This window comes from Struthio camelus, chromosome 4 (genome assembly GCF_040807025.1).
Source record: "Struthio camelus isolate bStrCam1 chromosome 4, bStrCam1.hap1, whole genome shotgun sequence".
Lineage (NCBI taxonomy): Eukaryota > Metazoa > Chordata > Aves > Struthioniformes > Struthionidae > Struthio > Struthio camelus.
Window position 1 is genome coordinate 47072434 of NC_090945.1, and position 22196 is coordinate 47094629.

Sequence of the window (22196 nt, forward strand, 5' to 3'; positions counted from 1 at the left end):
TAAAGCAATGACAGGTCAGGAGACTCAAAAAGTTAATCACAGAAATATACTTTAAACTATTTACATTGTGTAGTGAACCATTCTTTATACACTTATTTGGAACCTATTTAGCTTCACTTTTTTTCTTTTTTAACTGTTCATAAAGCAAGAGTCTCCTTTATTTGTTATGGTGCTAAGAATGGATGACTTTCCCAGGCTCCCTCTTGAGAGAGGGATTATCTCATTAAAATGGGATGCTTGGTCACTCCATCTGGTATACTACATTCTCAGCTATGACAGATGACATGGTTTAGCTTTATATAATGGCCCAGTCTGACCATTTCCACCGTATCTATTTGTTGATCTAAAAAATGCATTTTTTACATATTTTAGGATTATACCTGTTTTTGTTCCTTCACTCTTATCAAGTGTGCTCACTATATTGTGAGCAAGTAAAAGTGAGGGAGTAGTCAAAATAAAGAATAGATGTAGCAGTTGCTGCATTAGAACAGCTGACTGGATGGAAACAGCTGTTCTGTGGCTAGGCAAACAACTTTGTTTTGAGAATCAAGAGGAGGAATTGACTACGTTTGTAATTTAGGCATTAATTACTGTGGATAAATTCATAATGTAGGCAGTTTCTGGACAAGCAAGATGACTAACAGCAGATCTGAATCTATGACCGGTCATCATATTTGCTAGCACATCATCAGATATTAGGATTTAGAAAAGGATAAGCTAGTCAAAAGCAAAAGTAGCATATATGTAGTACTGAATAACTTCCTGCTTTCATCCCTTGCTGAGTTTTATGGAATTGTAGGAGATATGAACTTGGCTAAATAGTTGAGTCAGGAGAGAAGTAGTGTATAATTGATTGGTAGCTCAAAAAACCCCTAAATATTTCAAAGTGATTTATCTCCTTTCCTTCAAAAAATACTTATATGCTAATAATCAGAGCTGATATCGAGAGAGTAACTAGAAATGTTTTTGTCAAATAGCGTTATCACTTTGTACTAATGCAGCGCAAACAGAGGAAATTCTGCCTACCTTTGGAAGTGATGCTCGTGAGCCTGAGCTTTGTGTTGTCATGGTCAGTACAGTTGTTATGCCTAAAGCCACTCTGGCAGGAGCTGCATCCATATTGATCCAAAATGACACCCAGGAGAGAATGACGATCAAGAGACTTGGTATGTACATCTGGATGAGATAGTAACCCATTTGCCTTTCCAGGTGAAATCGGACTTCAATGCATGTAAACTTTCCTTGTTATAACAAAGAAAATATTTAATTGAAATAGAACGTTCATTACTGTCAACATCCAGCGCACACTAAAGAATTTAAGCAATGTCAAATATATTTGTTCCTCAGTGAATGATGAATATTTTGATTTCACTTTAGTGGTTTGTAATGTATACGCTTCCCATTACGATGGGAGTATCTACTGAAAAGAAAGTGTAACTGAAGAATTGAAAATTTAAGAATTTCATGAGCTCAGGAACCCTTCGCTCCTTATAAAAACAGAGAGATGACAGAAACAAATCATTTTGCCACAGAAAAGTTGCTCTGTGGTATCATATTTGTTATCCTACTTATTATTTGGAAATACTACTGTCTGCAAAGAAAAGGCTTACTCTCCCATGGTATAAAATCTTTATCTTTTGATTCAATTTTAACCTTCAGTTTGTTTTTTAAATACAATGAATTGGGGGAAAATGTTGTAAGACCAGTGTGGGCATTAGGTTATCAACAAGAGATTGTTCTGAATATCCCCTTTTATCCCTATTCAGATGTTCCAACTTCAAAATACATTGACTGAGATTCAAAGAGAAATAGAGGATGTGGAATTAGGCTACTTCAGGAAACTGACTGAGTGGACTAATTTTTCCAAGTATTGCACATCCAGCAGCTCCCACTGATTTAACTGTTAACAGAGCAGAAAAATATGTTGTTTGCTCATAGAAGTGCCGCAACTTACAAAACTAGTGTTTTCTCTCATCCAGGCTACTTTTTACCATGTAAGCAATAGACTACTTCATTGATCTTGATCCGCATTCATTAGTTTCTTTCTTCTCAGTGATATTACTCAGATATGAATGGTGCTGAATGCAATACTGTTAGTAACAAAATAGTGTATATGTGAAACATTTTCACAAAGTAAGAAGTACATATACATCAGATTTCTGTACTTGTTTGAAAGAAAGAATTTACTAATTCTAAATTTAACATGGAAAACAATGTAGTTATTTCTCAATTAGTATGAAGTTTCTCAAAAACTGCATTTTTCAGTAATTTTTAACAGATATTTTCCTAATCTGTCTTTATATATGAAAATGCCATTCTATAACAGAATGTTCCACATTAACAGTGCTTTCGTATTTATCATATTAACAAAATATATGTATCAAATTTATTTATCTGCTTGTCCTATATTCATATAGTATATTATACTGCAGCAATAATGTTTGGAATTCAGAAATGAGTTTCAGATCGATAAAGCCAAGCTAAAATATTTTTACTCTAGGCAAAATAAGTGCTTGGAAATATATTTCTTAAATATACTATTTTCTTAGTAGTGGGGCCTGTGAAGCCGTAATTTTTTTCTGTGATGTCATAGCAATTGTCATTGTGTGAAATTTTTATTTTGCTGAGTAACTCAACAATGTCCATGTTTAGAAAGACAGTGGTTGGGAAATCCAGTCAGTTGCACATTTTCAATTTCAAGATGACGTGACAGAATTTAGGAGTTCTAAATTAGGAGGACCAGCTCATTTATTAGTTTCACTCCTAATCTCTTTGCCTGCATTTTCTGAATCCTACACTCCTGAAATCTGTGGCCCAAATACTGGCTCATCCATCTCTTGCTCCAACTTCAAAACTTCTCTCTTTTTCAATCAAGGAATGAAGTTCTGATTTAACAAAGTGAATGAGAATTTTGCTGTTTACTTCAAAAAGCGCCAGGATTCCCTTCCCTTTCCCCCCGGTCCTTCTCCCTTCAAAATGCTAAGTGTTACGTTCTTTTATTTAGCAGTTTGGTGCATCCCAGATAACTATTTGCAATTCTGCGCTCTCTGGCCTTTGTCAGAATAATATTCTTATTTCAAGGTGGTCGTTACCCTGAAGTTTTCTTTTTTGGTGACATTTGTTCTGTTAATTCAAAGGTCTTTGACAGAACTGGCCTCTTCCTTTTCAGCAGTTTAATATTTTTTCCTCAGATTGTATTCTTTACTTAGAACCTTTCCTTTCAATACCATATGCTATGACCCCCCATTTTTCTTCTCCTTACAACTCCTTTCTTAGCATATAAGAAGGAGCTTCAAACCTGTTTTGTATGTCATTTTTAGCAGTCATAGCTCAGAACTGTCATTCTTGTGTGTATAATATCTGAATTAGATCATGACAGGCTATGCTCCACTGTAACATGGCTGTAAAATACTTTATTCCTTTTCTACTCTAGGAATGAAACTTTTTAACGCTTCCTGTAAAACATAGAAGAGAATCTTTTATTTAAAAGGATGCTTTTATAATGTTTATGCAGGTGCTGTTAATTTCTAAAATAGCAAATCAAGGAGGTGTGAAAAAGTGAGGATAGGAAAGCCAGTTTCAGGTAGATTAAGACAGGTCTCATACATCCCAGTAAGTCATGGTGGTAAGGACTGACAGGAGTGTATTAACCAAATCTAGGCTTCTTGCAACCTATTTTAATATTGCCCCACATCAGCAAGGATTAAAATTTAGCATTTTCTTCTTTTAGGGCCTCATGTTCCCCTTTCAGAACAAATTAGGGGGAGGAAACAAGGAGCCTCAGAATGGATAACGTATTCCTAACTGGAGTGTCAATAATTATAGACTATTGCTTATTTATTGCTTGTACTCTATAGAAAGGTGGGATAAGACACTTGAGGCTCTTTTCTGAGTATTCAAGTGGACTTGAGTTATCACAGAGGTCTCAGCACAAAAATACTATGGTCCTAAACCATGAGTAATAAGTAGTATATTAGCTCTGATGTGGATTATTTTTATACATTTGCAAGTTTATCAGGTTTGCCTGAACTGAGGAGGAAGGGGTGAATAGCTGTGGACAAGAGAATCCTAGCTAAATGAAAGAGTTTGAGTGAAAGAGGTGCAAATAGAAAATACAGTAGCCAAGGAAAAAGGGAGATAAGAGAGATGGGGTTATAAAAAGTCCAGAAGTAGAAACAAGTGATATGTCAGAAGAATTAGATGGAAAGATTTTTTTTTCAGTATTTTCGTAAACATAAAAAGTTTCATCAGCCAAGATTAAAAAAAAAAAAGTGAAAAGTGCCCTAAAATGGGAAAATATCTTTGCTTAACTCCATTAAATGTGTGACTTAGTCCCCTGCCTTGGGCTTATACAGAATGAGCTTATGGACATGCCAGTCATATGTTCACACTAGGAACTGGTGGGATTCTATCAACCTGGGGACTTATCTTTCAGCTGTAGTTGCTGTTTTCCAGTCAAGACTGCTGTGTTCATCCTCTTCTGTGTTCCAGTGTAACACTGAAAAATTAACTTAACCACAAATAGATGGCAGTTCCCAAGGAAGACTTGTGGCTACACAGGTAGCCACTTTTTTTTCTACATTATTCGAGCGCTGATTATTGGATGTCTCACCAGTGAAAGACAGCAGAGAAGAAAGTCTCATCGATGTGGTTGCAGCAGTTGCTGGCTAAGTGTAGAAGGGTGATATCAGTTTCTGCCCTTCCTTACTGAACTCAGAACCACTGCATAAACTTGACTGAAGAAGCAAAACAGAGAAGAAACATTTGCACCAGCAGATGTGAGCTTCAGCTAGGAGGCAGCCAACAGAGCTGTTTCCCAGCTAAAACCAGCAGCCCACTGTGGGCCCAGTTCCTCGTCCTGAATTCCATTTCAAAGTCAAGTTAGCTGTGGTTTAAGCTGTTTGCCTGGATGCTTGAATGCATCAGAAGAGACAAACTTAGACATCAGATGAAGACTCAGTCATCAGATGCATCAAATGCCTCCATCTCAGCTGGGGAAGGAGACAGAAGAGCAACTAAGAGGATTGCTCTAATAATTCATTCTCACTACATAAACAGTGAGTTCTAGTTCCTTCTGATATGCACTGTAACTGTCATGGAGAGTGGCTAGGAAGAGTATATGAAATCTTTGTGGTAGTATGGTTTTGCCTAGGCTAAGCAACAAATTAAGGCATATTGCTGGTTTCAGTGAGGCTAGAGCTAAATACAGATGTGCACACAATCCATAAAATGGATAGATTTCTGTAATACAAATTAAAACAGCCATTGCTATAGGGAGAAGGTTTCCTAAAAGAAGAATATTTTTTTTTCCTGAAATAGAGTTAAAGCTCTTACTTTATAAGTCCAGCCTAACTGGGGATTCAAGGGTGATAAAGGCACTAAAAGTGCTGCCTTCTTGAAGGCTGTACCTGTGCATGCAAAGTGAACTTGCTGGTATAAATGCAGACAATGGTGCATTTTCCTCTCTTATACATGCTCTTTGGTGACCAAGTTAGATCTGCAGTACTGTAGGCTGCCATGATTTCCATGTATATTCCAGTCATTCTGTTGTATTTTTCTTTCCCCTAGAAAGCTTGAACGGTTTTTCTTGGGTGTTAGTGTGTAGGCCATATGTTCTTTCTGTTGGTCATGGCTGCTGCTGCCACCTGTGAGTGATCTGAGGAGAGAAGTCAGCAGAAATGGCAATTTGGCACCCCTTGGCACCTTCACACAGTGCACCCTCCTCTGGCCATGGCAGGTGCTGTTTAGGCAGTGGGGTAAGCAGGCAACAGTATGCCTGTGTGGTTAGAGGGGACTGCCAGGAGTGCAGAATGTGCAAGGGAAATCAAGCATAAATAGAAGCTGTAAGGCCCTAAAGGATCCTTCTTTTCAGAGTCTCATCTGCCTGAAATTGCTCCAGAGGGATTAGCTGGTAGAACTTGAATGTATTTGTCGCCTCCTGGCGTCCCTTAAGATATCCCTTGGAGGGAGCTCTTCTTACTTTACCCATACAATGTCATGGTCATGGTAATGGTAGCAATTCCTAGGAAGGCTGAGTAGCAGTTTCTGAAGCTATATAGAATGTTTCCATAATGGAGAGTCAGCATAGGAAACTGAACCAAGGAAATAGTGTGCCTGAGAAATAATTAGTAAAGATAAGATTAATAATGATGAATAAATTACTACTAAATTCTTACAAATGAATAACAATGCAGAATTTAAAATGAATTAGTAAGAACAAATAAGGAACTAAGCATGCAGAGATTCCACTGTTAATGCATGTAGGATGCAGAGATATCTGCTGAAGGGGCTGGTTCTTGATACCACTAGTGTACACTGGATTCTAGTAAGCAGTAGACTAGTTTTTGTTATAAGAAAAGTCATTGATAATGCTAATATCTGATCTGCTGTGAAGTGTTTTAAGTACAGCTGTGGCTGTACTTGTAGCTTAAATGGAGAAATAGAACTAAATGAAAGTATATTTCTAATGCACTGTAATGGTAATCCCAGTGGTAGCATCAGAACAAATAGCTGAAAAATTGGAATTCTCAGGGTGCTGTTTGATTGAATAATTAGAGTTCACATGAGTAGGTGTCTGCTGCACTTTCACAGTTTTCTAATGACTGATACCTGGGAGTCCCAAGTTCTCTGTAAATAGCTGCCATTGAGAAAAAAAGACTAATCTTTATTCAAAAAAGATGTCTATAGCACCCATGCTGAGAACACTTGGTGGGAGGCATTTACACGGCTGTTCAGCTGCAACCAAATGTGATCTAACTGCTGGCCATCATAGTCTTACTCTCAGTGACATTTTTCCAACCCTTTTTAAGGCCTGTTCTGGCACTCGTCTGATCCTGTGATGGGACGTTCCAGTGTGCTGGATAGTAGAAAGCTAGATAAGTGAAGTTTAGGTTAGTCCTATGTTGAAAGCAAATCCTTCATCATGTCAATTGAAGGCTTTCCTAAAGTGCCCCTATATGTATATATGGGCCTTAGTGTTTTAAGTTACTCAGTATGCAGGATGAAATCATCATGGCAGTGGCTGCTATTAGCTTTAGTAACAGTGAAGGGATTTGCTCCAACTGTCCTCAAAGAAACTGGATTAATGAAAAAAATACCAAATAGGAAACAATCTCTTTGTAAAGTTATTAATGCTGCTAATTCTTTCTGAGGACAATTTTGTGTTCAAATTAAAGAACTATCTGACTGAAGACAGAAGTATTTTCAATATGATACATCATAGACCACCAGCATTTTTCTTTCTCCTTTTTGTGATGTGCTTTCTGGTTGGTCTGCATCTGCTAAAATAAGACCATAATTAACCTCTCATGTTATGGATCATACTATGCAGCTACCATAATTTCAACCAGGTAGCATGAACAAGGAACATGAAATACATAAACTGACTTCCCTGTGAGGCAGTACTGCAGAATTTTAGAATTAAAATTTTAGGAGCTCAATTTTTGAACAAAAAAGTAATTTTCGGAGGAAAGTAGGCACTATGTATGAGAAGTATTGATCTGCAGCAAGTCTAAAATTCTGTTGAAATTTACTTAAACAAAAAACTTGTCATTTTCCTAACTAATTATCAAATCATGTTGGATTCTATACTACTCTTAAGAGTGGCTAGTCTTTCAGTTTATTTGCATATTGGGATAAAGGAATATGGGGTATCTTGATTTTTAAAAAGGCAATGAAGTTTGGCTGGCTGGCTTTGTTGTTTTTGAAAATATTTTCTTACTTGTTTTCCACTGCTTAGTCTATTAGAAAGTTTCCAAACTTTCTAATGAACTAAATCTGATTAGCATAACTATTGTGCTAATAAAATGGCAAAGGTTTGTGCTGTAGATAGATAGACAGTGGCACACATACAGCTATACCCAGTTGTCAAATGAGTTTGATTTTTGTGTCTGTTATCTAGTGGATAGTTATCAGTGTGGTATCTTTTTGCCTTTTGTAATCCAGGGAAGGAATGAAATAAGACAGGGGCCATGAAAAGACAGGCATTACTCTTTTAACATCAAAAAAGATCAGTGCTTGAGCCAGAATTGCTGCTTTTACTTCCTCTCCTGTTTGAGTCATTATCAGATGCCATTAGGCAAGCAATCTGGCTGTGTTTATTATTGTTCAGTAAAAAGACTTCCTTTTTATTCCCCCCAGAATGTTAAACAGTCATTTCAGATGCACTCTGCTTTCCTTATTACTGAAATACTGCTAAATATCTTCTGCCCTTTCACCTTCCCTTTATGAAATTTATTAAACAAGCAGTATGTTCCATAAAGTATGTACATGTGGTATGTGTGGCTAAGCTGATTGTTTGAAGAGACTATATCTATAAAATTGGTTATATATAAATAAAGTTAGTTGAAATTATTTTCATACCTCTCTAAGAAAATAAAGTAAAAAAAAATCACTTAAGCGCAGTCTACAGAAAACCTTTGCAATTTGAAATGGAATATAAATTGCAATTTTAGTATATTTTGCTGTTAAAAACTTCTTGGAAAATGCTTGACTTTTCCTCATCATAAAACATTCAGACTGAACCTTTGATCATGCAGCCTGGCTAGAAATGATGATTTTTGAATGTCTGGGATGCAGAACCAGCCAAGTTCTGAAATACATGGCTGGCATCTGTGTATCTAAAGCCAAGATTCACAAAGTGACTGTAGTAATGTCTGATTGATTTTTCTTTCAAGGCACAGTCTATGAAAGAAGGGGGCTATCTGTGCCATCCGTCATTTACACAATACATAAGTTGTTACTCAGGAAGAAAGAGACTTTAGGTAGCTTGCTTGGAAACAAATCCCAGGGCAGGTAATAAAGCTGACTGTTGGCATAAGACGGATAATCAATGACTATAGTAAGAGCAAGATGAAAATTATTTGGAAAAGAATGACTATTCCTTTTTCAGCTGAATAGACTCACACTTACAATTCCTACCTCCCTCAAAACAGGGGCCAAGCTGCTGTTCAGAGGCACCTCTGTAGCCTGGAAGAACAGACCAGCAGCATCCTCATGAAGTTCAAACAAATCAGTCTTGCACCAGGAACAAAGTAACCTCATGCAGGCTGGGGATGGACTGGATAGGTAGCAGTTCTGCAGATTGGAAGCCAGGGAAATACCAAATTGAATGCAAGTCGCCATTGCGTCCTTGCAAGGTGGAAAGCTAGTCACACGCTGTGCTGTATTAGCAAGAACGAAGAGGGGAGAAGCAGAAGCTAAGGAGAATCTAGTAGCAATCTAGATAGCAAGCACACTTGTATGTAAGGTCTTTACTTCCAGGACAGCTGATGAGATTTTATTCAATAAATGTTTAAAGTATGTAAATATTGGTAGGAGCAAGGCTGAGAATCCCAGTCTCCTCTTTGTCAGAGGAAGATGTCCTGCTGGAGTCAAGCAGACTTACCCAGTAAATACACAGAGGTATCAGAAAATGGCCCCATACAGAGCCAGGTCAGACCTGTCAGTATTTGGAGTATTCAGAGTATTTCAGCTGGTGTTTGCTAGCCAATGTTAGGATGTATGAATTTGTGCCATTGTATGTTGGGCTCTTTGCAGCCACTGGTACCTGTGATTGAAATTAAAGCTAGGCGTTGCATACAAGCCCAGGAGAGCAATGTGGCTTAGGAAGTGAAGGAAACAATTTGGTAAAGCAAGACCATTCTTGTAGTGCGAATGGTTCGCATTACGGTTTTTCTGGTTATTACAATTTTGGTTCATTTCCCAAATCTGTCATTGCAGATACACTGGTGAATGCCAGCCGAAGGGATCAGAGATGTTGTTGTGTCCCTTTAGAACATAAGACTTGATGAGCCATTATGCTGTGAACTGTTATGGCCCTATATTTGGAAGCAGTTTGTTTTTCAAGCTATGGTTACAGAGATGCACTTTCAATTGGGCATGAAGCACTGATAAGACATGCACTGATGAGTTTCCCAATACTGTGCTGAAGCATCGTGTTGATTTGTTTCACAGAGACTTTTGTTTTTTCTCTTTTACAGGATATCTGTATTATCCTGTAATGTAACTAAGTTCATAATGAAAACTGTTGGTAACTGTCTGCATACCAGCTGCAGTTGCTTAACATCCTTTTAAAAATCCCTTTTAATGTAATCTCCTGTGGGCCAGAGAAATAGACTTATTTAAAAAAAAAAAAAAAAAGATTTGTTTTGTTCCTTGTGGATTGTCTTAAAGAAGTATCGATCTGTGGCATCTTGTTTTGGGAGCTTTAGAGAAAGGGTATTAGTGATCACATACTGAATGGCGTCATAGAGGAAAAGCAGCACTAAGTTGTTGTCTTTTAATATCATGTTTAGTGTCTTCTAGCCTACACAGGGTAGTTAATAATGCAGGTTCTAACAGAGAAACGAAAGGCACTCCCACCTTCCAGAAACCAAACCAGACCCCTCGAATTTGGTGAAGCTAACTTCATACTGAAAAATAAAAAAAACAAAACCCCCACGACCTCAGAGTAGAACAAGAGCATTATAATGTAAAGGAGACTGTCACAGTGAATGTAATCCTGCGTGACTCAAATTAGCTTTTCCTTCTGTTTTGCCCTGGCAGAGTTTGTTCTGCCTTCTTTGGGGACCAGTACGACCCCCCAAGGGAAAGCAGGCTTGGTCAGGGAGGGCATAGGAGGGTGGCCCCGAGCGCTGCACTCCCTTCCCTCCGCCAGCTGCGGCAGGTTCCCAGCAGCGCAGTTGTCTCCCGCTTTGCTGAGGTCTTTTACAGTCTGCGTCCAGGTGCGTGTGGTTGGCCCCAGCATGTAGGCTGCCAGGCTTTTCTGCCTTAGTAAGTAGTCTCGCTTTTAAGTACAAATCAAACAACCCAGTTCTGTTTTTAAGTAGGGGCCAGAACTTCAGCTCTCTCAGGGCTGTGGGCTACACAGACGTTTCAGAGCACCTGTTTGGCCACAGAAATGCACTTTTTGGCCAAAGCAATACAGAAATACGGTAAACTGATGGTTAGTCATGCTGTCCTCTTGTTATGACAGTAAATCCCTTCTTCCAGCTAAATGTGACAGCAGTTCACAGGGATAAGCACATGTACTTGCCCGTAGGCACAATTTGACAGTCGTGAGACCTCACATGCTGTCACTAACATCTGTTCCTCCCGCTTCCCTTTGCAATTTAGGGCCATAATGGCAAACACAGGAGGTGTAAGCGGAAGCCATGGAGCATCTAGCATGTTAGGCCTTGGTCTAGCATGTTTTCCTACTTCTGCTTGGATAAAAATTAATTCCATCTTAATCTATGTTTCAAGCCTGTTTATTTATGAAGGAAAAGGTAGTAGCTTAAAAATACTGAAGAAATGAAGTCTCAGTCAACATCAAAATGTTTAAAATACAATGACTTTAGCAAAAACTCTCAGAGAAAACTGTCAAAGTATATTTAACTTGTCTTCACTGTGATAAAGGAGCGCTATTTAAATGAAGTAGAGTTCTAATTTGGCTATCTGAAATTATTTTAATATATTGTTGCATATTAATATTTCCGGACAGTTGTCCTGTTTGACCTTAGGAGCATTCTTACAACGATAACACTAATTTGAGATTATCAACTTTTTTTTTTTTACCTTATTGCAGTGAAACAGTTCAAGATTATGAAAACAAAACTTTTAAATAATTGAAAAAAGAAACATTATGGATTTTTCACAGGGAATTGTAAAGTGATGGCTTCTTAAGCCTTTAATGAAAGCAAATGTTTTTTTAGGGAGATGTTTGGAAATCACTAGAAATTCTGACATTTTACAACAGGTTTCCATTCAGTATCAGATTAAGTCCCACAGTAATGCTTTAATTCCTGATTAAGAGATTTTTGGTATATTACATTGCACAAATGAACTTTATAAAGCTGAAGAGAACACTTTCTACCACAATTGTTCTTCTAATAATATAATTTGCACAGCTTATAGAAGTACAGTTATAGGCACATGTCAAAACAGCACAAAAGCAGGAGAGCCCTTAAAATAAAGCAGAGATTGCCTGTATAATTAGAAAGAGAGAGAGACAAATCATTAAAATAAAGTTTGCTTTCTTGTTTGTTGCAGGGGCTATGGTAAAAAAAGAAAAAATGCTGTTAATTTCAGTACTCTGATTAACAAAGAGATGTTTTAGTGAAAGAATTATCCTCACAGAAGTTATATGATCTCCATTTTAGGAAGCTTTTTGAGGATTAGCCAGATATTAGTATTTGTACAGTAAAGGTGCGTGTCAGGTGTTCTCAATTTGTTATAGGGAACACTTCAGGATGTCAGTGTGAATACCTCCGCACTCTAAGTAGAGTTTAGGGATCCTTTCCCTCCCTTAGGCTGTCATGGCAGCTGTGATAAACTCAGTGTTGAAAAGCTCTTTGCCTTAATTTTGATTGCAACAGGATGTTCTTTATGGAGCCGCCCCTGTTTATGTTGAGTCTCCCGCCTCGGCTCCACAGAGCCAGGACAGCTCGCTGCAAGCGTACGAATCTCGCAATCCGGGCAGTGCCTCAGGTCCCACAGTATAGACTGGCCATGGCACCCCTTGCAAAAAGAAAAAATTACTGAATTGCTTCCAAATTATTTCAGCTATGTATTTTCTTAAGCTTACTAATTTTGTTTCATTGTTCCAGTTATTTTATTAATTATGCACTATCCTGCAAAATGCATATGCGTGTTTTAATCTTCATGCAAGTTCAGTGAGAATATTTAAAAGAAGAGACCTCTCCAAAATAACAGGAAATGTCTTTCCAGTTTTAATCATCAAAATGCTCTCCTACCTGTATTATAATGCTTGGTACAGTAGCATAAATCCTTTTCTTCTTTCAACAGAAACTGTGGCAGAGTGAGCCCTTCCGCTACTTGGACAGCTCCCTTTTCTTGCCATTCAAAAATGAGATCATTCATTGTGTAGCCAACTAAAAAAAAAAAAAAAGGCAAATAAACTCTAATTCAGCTGCTAACTTTTAAAACAGGGACATTCCGAATAGCAATGATATAAATAAATGTCATAAAATGAGAAAATACAGCAGGTGTCCTTGTAACAGTTAAACAAAAAACATTTATCTGCTCTTTTAAACCATACTGATTTAGGAACAAAAAGCTGGGTTTTTTGATCATTTGTGAAATCCTATTAGTCAAGTAGTCTGACAGCAGAGCTAACAAAAACACTAAAATGAACAAAACGTTGAGTTCTCTTGGGTGCTTTTGAAAACCCTACCCTCCTCAGCTTATGAAGGATAAACAGGCCTTTACTTTCAAATCTATTTCTCATTTTATGTGGTGTGAAATTGTGTATTGTCAAAGTTTTATTTATAGTTTTACGGAATTGAAATAAGTCCCACAAAAAGAACAATGAATGAGAATTTCTACAGGAGTGCGGTTAGTTGAATTGAAAGAATACTTTTCTCTGAAACTGGTACAAAATAAAGAAAAACAATTGGATGTAATCATCTTTTCATATTAGCTGACTCCAGAATAATATAATATGAAGAGGCATTCAGTTTTAATGTTCAGATTCCTGCATTTATCCTTAACCCCATGCTTGGGTGCATATGTTTAAATAAAACAATAAAAACCATAGTAGAAGTACTAACCAAGGACCAGACTTTGTGAAGGGCAGGTAGTCTTTCCTCCTGTTTCCCTCTCTCAGCTGAGTATGTACATCGGATACCATTGAGGAAAATAGCTCTGCTTCCTCTGAATATGTCGAGTATTAACCTTCCAGTGTATCCTTGGCAGCTCCTTCCAAACTTTTTCTGATTAAATTTCATCCAGTTATGACAAGTGAAAAGGCCTTCCTATTCTCATTCAGGTTTCATTAAAGCCTTACTCAGAATCTGATAGATTTGGACAGTAATGAGATTTTAAAGTGGAAATCTAGATCTAAATAGCTTCTATTGTTGTAATAGCTAGAACCACAAGGGTACACTTGAACCGCGTAATAGCTTGAACCACAACGAAAAAATAGAATCATTTTTACATCTTTATTATATAGCTTTCACTCATTTATTTTGCTTCCTTGCTATGTTTCTTCTCTGCTTTAGTCCAAAGCTAAAAAGCTGATCAGAATAAGTTAGTGATAACTGGAAATATCTTTTAGCCTTTCAGTAAGAAAGTGTTCAGCACTTTCTAAGAGTAACACTGCCCACAAATGCTGGACTCCTGAGCTTCAGTGAAGGAAATAAGATGTCTGGTTTGCACACATAAACATTTCTCCTACTATATTCGGTGACCTCGTTACTCTTTGAATACATCTGTAAACGCTGCTTAGTCATAATACACTGAGCTCAACTCTGAGACACATTTCATCCTTTCTCACGTACCTGTACTGAGTACGTCTGTCAGTTAAGAATGAGCGATTATAAATTTAAAACTCTTTCCAACACCTTTCTGTGCTTCTAGATTCTTTATGTTTCTTTTGGAGAGTATCTTATACAAGGTATTGATAGTCAGTCAGGATGGCTGTCGATTACATGCTTGTGTATTTTGCGGGGGCTGGGTGAATATGTTAAAAACAAGACCGCATCCTTTTAAATAAGGATTTCATTAAGATTAGGTCTTATACAATTCATTACATGCATATATTCAGTGTGTATGGAAAAACTGTTTTTTTTTTCTTCTTCAATATGCGACATTCTAAAATACAGTTTTAAAATTCACTATCGAATGCTGTAAACTATGAAAACTTGATTGTATAGGTCTTATCAAACTTTGCATGCATTCAGACAAAAAGCAGTTGTGTGTAAAGCAGATTATCATTTGAAGCATGTAGATTATGGCCAGAAGTGATATCCCCTGAGCAAAATTCATTGAACTGACAGGAAACAACTGCTGTGTCGAAAGGTATTTCACACCATCTGAAAGGTAAATCAGATTCATTCATCTCTAATACATGTTTTTAATTTTAATTATCTGCCCTGGCCACTAATTCTTACATGGTGCATGCTATTAAAAATAACAACAGTGTATGCAAAGTGCTTTTGTAGTAATTTATTTTTCTTGTGTTTGCATTTAAAATACCTAAATACGGCTTTAGCATTCAGTATAGTAATTTCAGTTCTATAAGTTTATATTTATAAGGTAAATGTGTCTTAAAATATAAAAGAGCTAATGGAGATGTGAATTTATGTTCAATTCAAATCAAAAAAATCAAAAGTAATATGATATGTAACTTATTTCCACTGTGTAGGTACGTTAAATTAAAGCAACTTAGTCTCTGTTAAATTTGTGGCGCTGTATTAAATGTGAAACACCTGACCTAACCACATGCCTATTGAGTTGAGGCAATCTAAAATCTTGTAGCACTCATGTAATGGGACAAGTAGGAAAACTTAAGTTATATTAATATATGAAACAATTTGATAATTCTGACTTGCTTCTGAATTTTGGATAGTGAGCAGTGTCAACCCCGGCAGGTATCCTTGATTTTCTAACTGAAAGTATACCCTTATTTGATGCAGTTTCAAAAAATTAATAAACTCTTTTTCCCTAGAAATTCTCCTCTACTGTATAGTTCTCTCTTGTTAGTAAGGCAAAAATGAAGAAAGACTACAGTAGGAAATAGAAATCTTTTCACTTCCAGATTTAAAGCAGAGTCAGAGAATTTGTAAGAATTCATTGAGTCATGCAGGAACAAACTGAAATTCATGTCCTAGGCCAATCCCAGAATATTCCTTGTGCAGAAGGGCTAAAACCACATTAATCTTCTGGATTAGAAATTCTTCAGGGGGAATATCAATAGTGATAGAGTTAACTGTTTTCTTAATATCTCAAAAAAGGCAAATATTTTTGTTTCTTAATTTTGTGAAGAACTGCTGCATAACACAGAAAATGACTCTGAATCCTAGTTGTATTGCTGTGTGCACTATGTATAAGGGGAAAAAAAAGCATACCTCTAGAAGTGGCCATTCAAAAAATTAGCAGTTACCATACTTAGTGTATATGCTATTATAAATTAGGCATATGATGCAGTGTATGCAATCAGGCTTGCAATTAGTGCTGCAGTCCCCTAACTTTGGGAGCTCTGTTGATTAATGTAATCAGTGTCGCTTATTGAAGTGGCTGGGCTCCCTGCAGCATGGGAAGATACCGTGGCTGCTTCTGAAATTACCTTCAGGGTCACCCTGAAGAACAATAATAAGCAGAGGCTTATGATCCTGACAGGGATAAGGCACAAAAGTGCTTAGTGCCATCAGGCTTTGGGTCATTTATGCGTACAGCAAGCAGTAGCAGTGTAGCGAGCTTTGGTAATGAAAATTTTGGAGCCTCAAGGGCAGTTGAGTGTTATTTTTCAGATTTAGGATCCTACAATTTCTGATCATAAATGTTTACAGTATTAGAATTATGGAAATAAGTTTAAAATCCTGAGGCCACTGCCTGAGTTCAGTGAGACTTTATATGGCATTCCTGCATATGGATTTGCATTACTGAGGCCTATATTTGCAAAATGGAAATCTGGTTAGGTATTGTAACAAAGCAGGCCTCTACTAAATTACCTTTACCTTACTCACCTAGAAGGAAAAAAGAGAACATACTCAGCTACCTACTACAAAAATGAGTTTTACAGGTATTAAAATGAAGAGGATTAAAACATTTCATTGTCTGCATAAAATAAACAACTGATTAGCTGGGAAAAAATAGCTGAAGTGAGTAAGTAATGGTGTGTTTTTTGTTCCATGTGTGCATTGCACCAGTCACAGCAATAAAGATCATGACTAGAGCTGAGCATGTCTCAGACACAACTGTAATTAAAAATAATTGATCTGTGTTTAGTAGGATCTAAATGTTACAAGTAAACAAGATAGATATCCTGTTTGTGTTTTCTCACGTTTTGCTTTGATATTATTGAATAATGGCACTGCCAGTGAACAAGGGAAAAGGAGGAGAGGGCCCATTTAACTCAGTCACATATCTTGTCTGCATCTTTTATGTGTATATCTTAAGAGTGAAACCTTGAGGCATCATAGTAAGTGAAAATCATAGCTTCTTTAGTGTCTATATTTGACAGCACTCACATATAGCCAGTTACACTGTCTCTCAGTAACTTGTGTCTCTAGTCTGTATGATTCTTTTGCAACTGAAAGACAAAAAATATTTTGGAAAAAAGGGAATGAACAGCTGTGGTGACCCACAGTATTGACAGAGGGGCTGGATAAATACAGTACCTTGACATGGGAGGTGCTCCAAAATGTGAGGAAAAGAGTGAGGTTCTGTGAGAGAAGGTGAGAGTTTCATTTTCAGCTGTGACAGTCCGGATACGAGGGAAAGGAGATTAAAAGTGAAGAGGACCACTACAGGCAAGCTAATCAAAGCATGAGTAAAAGAAAGCTATAGAAGTTTATTACCAGTTTCTATTAAAAATGACTACGATGCAGAGTACCTGTACTGAGAAGCTGTCAGTTGTAGTAGGCATTTATATTTCTTTCTAGATGAATTGCATGCTATCTTTATTTTTCCCCCCCTGCAGTTCGTAACAACCTTTCCGTTTCAGTTCTGGAGCAGGCTCACCGGGGATGCCAGGTGCCACAGCAGGGCAATAGGAACCGTGATATCAGTGGGTGACTGCGGGGCTGTCAGTCCCCTGCTCGCTCCCCTCTCTGGCTTCAGTGGCGGCTTCTGTAAACTACCTCAGCAGTAAATGGATGGCATTTTTTAGATTTTTGTGCATAGCGACAGTCTGGCAGGAAGTAAGAATGCATTAGGAACACAGATATCTTAAAAATAAAGATATCACTTCTGGGTCAGGAAGTCTTGAGCTTCTGGAAGTGTACCAAAGCTGTGTCACTATATGCTTGCCTTACTGTATAGTATTTCCAAGGCATGTGGCCATTGTCAGAAATAGGGTACTGGGCTACATGGATTTTTTGTCTGATTCATTGTAGGCTTTCTTATGCTAACATAATCCCTTTTACTCAATATGGACAGATGAATGCAACTAGCAACCTTCTCTTTTCAAGTCAGTTGTTCAGTGGACAGGATACAAAGCATATATAAATATTATGGATAATACGTATGGTAGAAAATTACAGCTTAAGAGACAAATTCTGCTATTTGTATTTTATGACAGCAAGCTTGAATGTGGAGCAATAGAATGTGGAAAACACTGCAGCAAATGAAAGTGGAAACACTTGAATAAACAAATGATTTATATGTAAAAAGATACAGCTGTGTCCCCGTAACTCTAACAATTATAGCGTGCCAATTTGTTGGGTGGATATATGCATAAATTGTTCAAATAGACCATCTCAGGAATGCATTATCCTGCCATTGACCAATATATAGCGAGAGGTTCAATCCAAGATCTTAATTTTTGGTGAAAGCATCAGAAGATAATGAAAATAAGGCAAACATCTCAAATGAAATTCCAGAAATACTGAACCTGAAGTCCACTTAAGCTTTTGCTTCTTACTTGGCTGTTTAATTTGGAGTTACCTTATTTATGTATGCATATTATCTTCAAAGCAATTTAATGAATGTCATTCAGTAGGGTAATGTTAAGTAAAAGTCTAAATGTGTATTGCTAATATTGGTCTGCTGTCGGAGATTAGAGATATGATGTGTATTTTCCAAATGGCCTGCATGATAAAATATCAGAGAACCTGTATTTCCTTACATGGTTATCATTGTGCAAATGGAGCGGTAAAGTTACATGATTAGAGCAGCTTCTTATTAGCAAACTGCGGGCCTGAAATGTGAGGAGATTATCCTAAACAGATGTGTACGTACCAGTACAAACTTGTGCTGTGCATGGTATATTGTTTTATATGTTTTGCATCTTCTAAGAAATGCGCTGAAGTATGTAATAATAATGAAGAACCAGGACATTTCTCTTTAGGGATTTTAATGGAGAAGGAAAATCATGTTGTCTTTATTGTGTTATTATGTCCATAAATACTGAATACACCGAAAAAGGCTGGCAGGGACAGTTGGCGTAGTCTAGGAACTTGAATTAGAGGAAGTTAGAAGAGCCAGCTCACAGCAATGTCAGAGAGTCAGGAATCATGTCCTTTGTTATTCAGGCTGTTATTCAAGCTCAGATGCACACCTATAGAAGCCATGTCTCTCTGCTGATACCTGTTTTTGGGTTTTCCTTCTAACATTTGCTGTTTCACGAAAGCTTGTGCCAAATTAATGCAGTGGCAAGTTTTGCATTTTATATGTCTCTTTTGGATTTGTGAAAGTAAGCAAACATAATACTTAATCACATATTTCCTATGCCTCTAGTGGCATTGTTTTTTTACAGGTGGATAATTTCAGTGGTCCTCTTTTGATCACCTGTAAGAGTATAGGAAGAGATGACCCAAAGACAAATCAACGAATCCTTTTATCAGCTACACAGAAGTCTAAACGCTCTGTAAGTAGACTTATCCTAGTAGACTATTTCTTATCCTGAAACAGATGGAAGTACTTCTCAGCTCTTGAATCCTAACTTCATCTTGGTGTAAGACTTGAGTGTAAAATGTTTTCCCCCTCTCCCTCTTGCTCTCATCGTATCTGCTCTCCGTGGAAAGAAAACTTGGTGTGCAGGACCAAAAGGAGTCCCAGTCTGTGTGCCTGGAAGAAAAAAACTGTGGATCTATTTCTGAATACACCTGTCTTTCAGTGTAAACCTTTGCTACATAATGGTTATCCTTATCATTTGTAGATTCTTGCTATTCAGTCTTACTGTATTATCTCCATCCTCTCTTATTCCTGCTTTGTGAACAGAATAGAAATATCTTTTACTTATTTGCATCTCCTGCAGCCTAACATGATATTCAGTCTCTCACTCAAAAAGATATTTTTCTTTTTCACTGAGAGGTGGTTTTGATCACTACTATAAATTGCTACCAGATATTTTTATTATTGGTGATTAGGAAATTCAGTGTTATGGGAGGAGGTCCTAGTGACTACATTCTAATATATATATATTTTTTAAAAAGATAGTAACTGACAAGCTGTATATGAGGGTACAGCTCACTTTTGGAAAGAGTGACCTTTTTATGTTACAGAAACAGCTGAAAGCAATGGAGACTATCACCTGATATAGTGATCTGCAGGACCACATCTAGCAGAACTCAATTAGGCGGATTAGTAAGGACTTCTGTCTCTGAAATGTGGTGTGCTAGAATTTGGGTTTGCAGTCTGTAAATGCATAGGGATGTATGCTTGAGAGAAGTAGAGATGCCAAATTTTGTACATTATGGGACACAAAAAAGCTACTGTTGCCAAAGTAGAGTGCAGTTTGCAATATTTTTGTTCTTGTCTGACTACTATCTGAGTAGTTGCTCTTACTTTTCAGGAAAGGCAAAGCTTTTACCCGTGATTCACAGAGGGGTAAAATACTTCAGTTGTTCTTGAATTTCAGCAGGTTGACTTTCACACGTATAGACCATTACTGAGAATAACTGAAACTATAACTTCACATGCTCGTGTATCCCATTTCCCTATGTATTTTACCTTCAAATACTGAATCCAGTGTGAAATTCCCCACCAGGGGATTTTGAAACAAGGAATCTGCTTGCTATAGTTTGTTTCAGGTGTGACAAGGAAACAGAATTTGGGCACATTCTTTGTACAAAAAGATTACAATAAAGAAAATCTCTGTCCTGAAGCAACTATTTCTCCTTATAGCCTGAAGAACCCTTCAAGAGATCTGGGGGAAGCAGTACCATGTGTGTCTTTGTTCCCTGTAATATCCTCTTCCAAACAGGATTACTTTATACCATAACTTTCACTGATTAAAAGGTGGTGTTACAAATTTTTTGTATTTCCTAATTAACACTACAGCTAAAATAGTTTAATGTAATTTACATTTTCTTTTTCATATAGCAATCACATTTACATAATAGCAAATTACTGCCACAAGAGGGCTAGTTAAAGCCTTCCAGGAGTTATTTACTGGCAGTAGGCTTGGTTGAAATCTGAATGTGTTAATAGCTTGAAAGGTCTGACAAGTTGTATGGGAATTAGTGGTTCACTGAGAAAAGTTGAGACTCCTTTGTGTGCAAGAGAAAACAGAAGATTGTCTGTAATATGTAACACTTCAAAACATTTGCATTTGCTGTAATACAACTACATTATATATTGAGTCTTACTAGTTCTTGTTCTTTAGGGTTGATGCATAGGACTCTGGTAGTTATTTTCTCCTACTCTTTTTAACTGACTAAACGTTCTGCTTTTAGCCGTACAATGCATTTGTGACTTAAAAAATCAGAAGACTTTCTTGTTAGATATTTAAGTTATATTCCATTCACTGTGAATCTATAGTGACTACTGTGCAATGCGCACAATAGATATTGGTATCTCATGTAAGAACAGGAGAAAAAATATATGGTATTAACAGAAGAAGAGTTCTTCTTGAATGTACAAAAAGGTAGAATCACCATGTTCTGCTGCCTTTTAATGCAATCAGCTTTCTATCATTTAAAGACTAATATAATTTGTAAAGATGCTACAGATCACACAAAATCTAATCAGTGTGACCATAACTGGAGAGAAAAGGCAGAGAAAACACCCTGGTTTGTTGAACAGCACTCTTCAGAAGTTACATTACTGAATAGGTTAGATTAATACTGACACGTTTGACTTACACTACTTTAACCCAAAGTCCCTGTTTTTGCACATACGGTATGCAAAATCAAATGGTAAATTGTTGGTAATAACATGGCAAGGCTAGCATCCCAGAAGAGAAACGTTGCCAGAGGAAGCTTACAGGAAAAGGGTGGAGGACTGTGTCCTCTTGGCACTATAGGCTCTCTGGAAATAGTTAACATAAAGAAACAACTCAGTTTGAAGAGTCTGAAGTCATTCCAGCTAACCAGCTGGTGAGGCATGTACTGGCAGACTGAGACCTCCACCTGAGACAAACAAGATATTTTATGCTTTATCTGGAGTCGTGGTTGTCTGAATTTATGCCTGGAATAATTGGTAGAAGTTTTTAAATATCTAGACATCAAATACAACGAAGTGACAGCCTATCTAATCCATCTATCTAATACTATACAATACTTTTGGGCATAAAATGGACAAGACAGATATACTAACTCTAGTTAGTGTCCATTTGTGTCTTTAGAAACATTAAATATTGTCTAGGTAGAGTGAGCATTTTCAGGAGGCATTCCAGGATACTGGAGAGATTGAAGGAGAAAAATAGTATTGAAAATACTATTATTAATTTTATTAATACGTGTAACTATTTTGCTCATCCAATTTTGAAAGCATAAGAACAAAGCCCACCTTAGACAAATAAGGTGTCCATT

The 22196-nt window shown here is 37.1% G+C and overlaps 1 protein-coding gene across 3 annotated transcripts in view; it reads right to left on the minus strand.

Annotated features, from left to right (window-relative positions):
• The window catches only part of GLRA3 (glycine receptor alpha 3), a 256177-nt gene that overhangs the window by 15563 nt on the left and 218418 nt on the right, over nucleotides 1–22196 (minus strand). For all 3 annotated transcript variants that reach the window (XM_068942519.1, XM_068942518.1, XM_068942520.1), the window contains exons 6-7: nucleotides 12735–12872; nucleotides 1027–1241 (exon numbers count right to left, since the gene is read on the minus strand). In XM_068942519.1, coding sequence (XP_068798620.1) covers nucleotides 1027–1241; nucleotides 12735–12872 — 353 coding nt within the window. The remainder of the gene's footprint in view (nucleotides 1–1026; nucleotides 1242–12734; nucleotides 12873–22196) is intronic.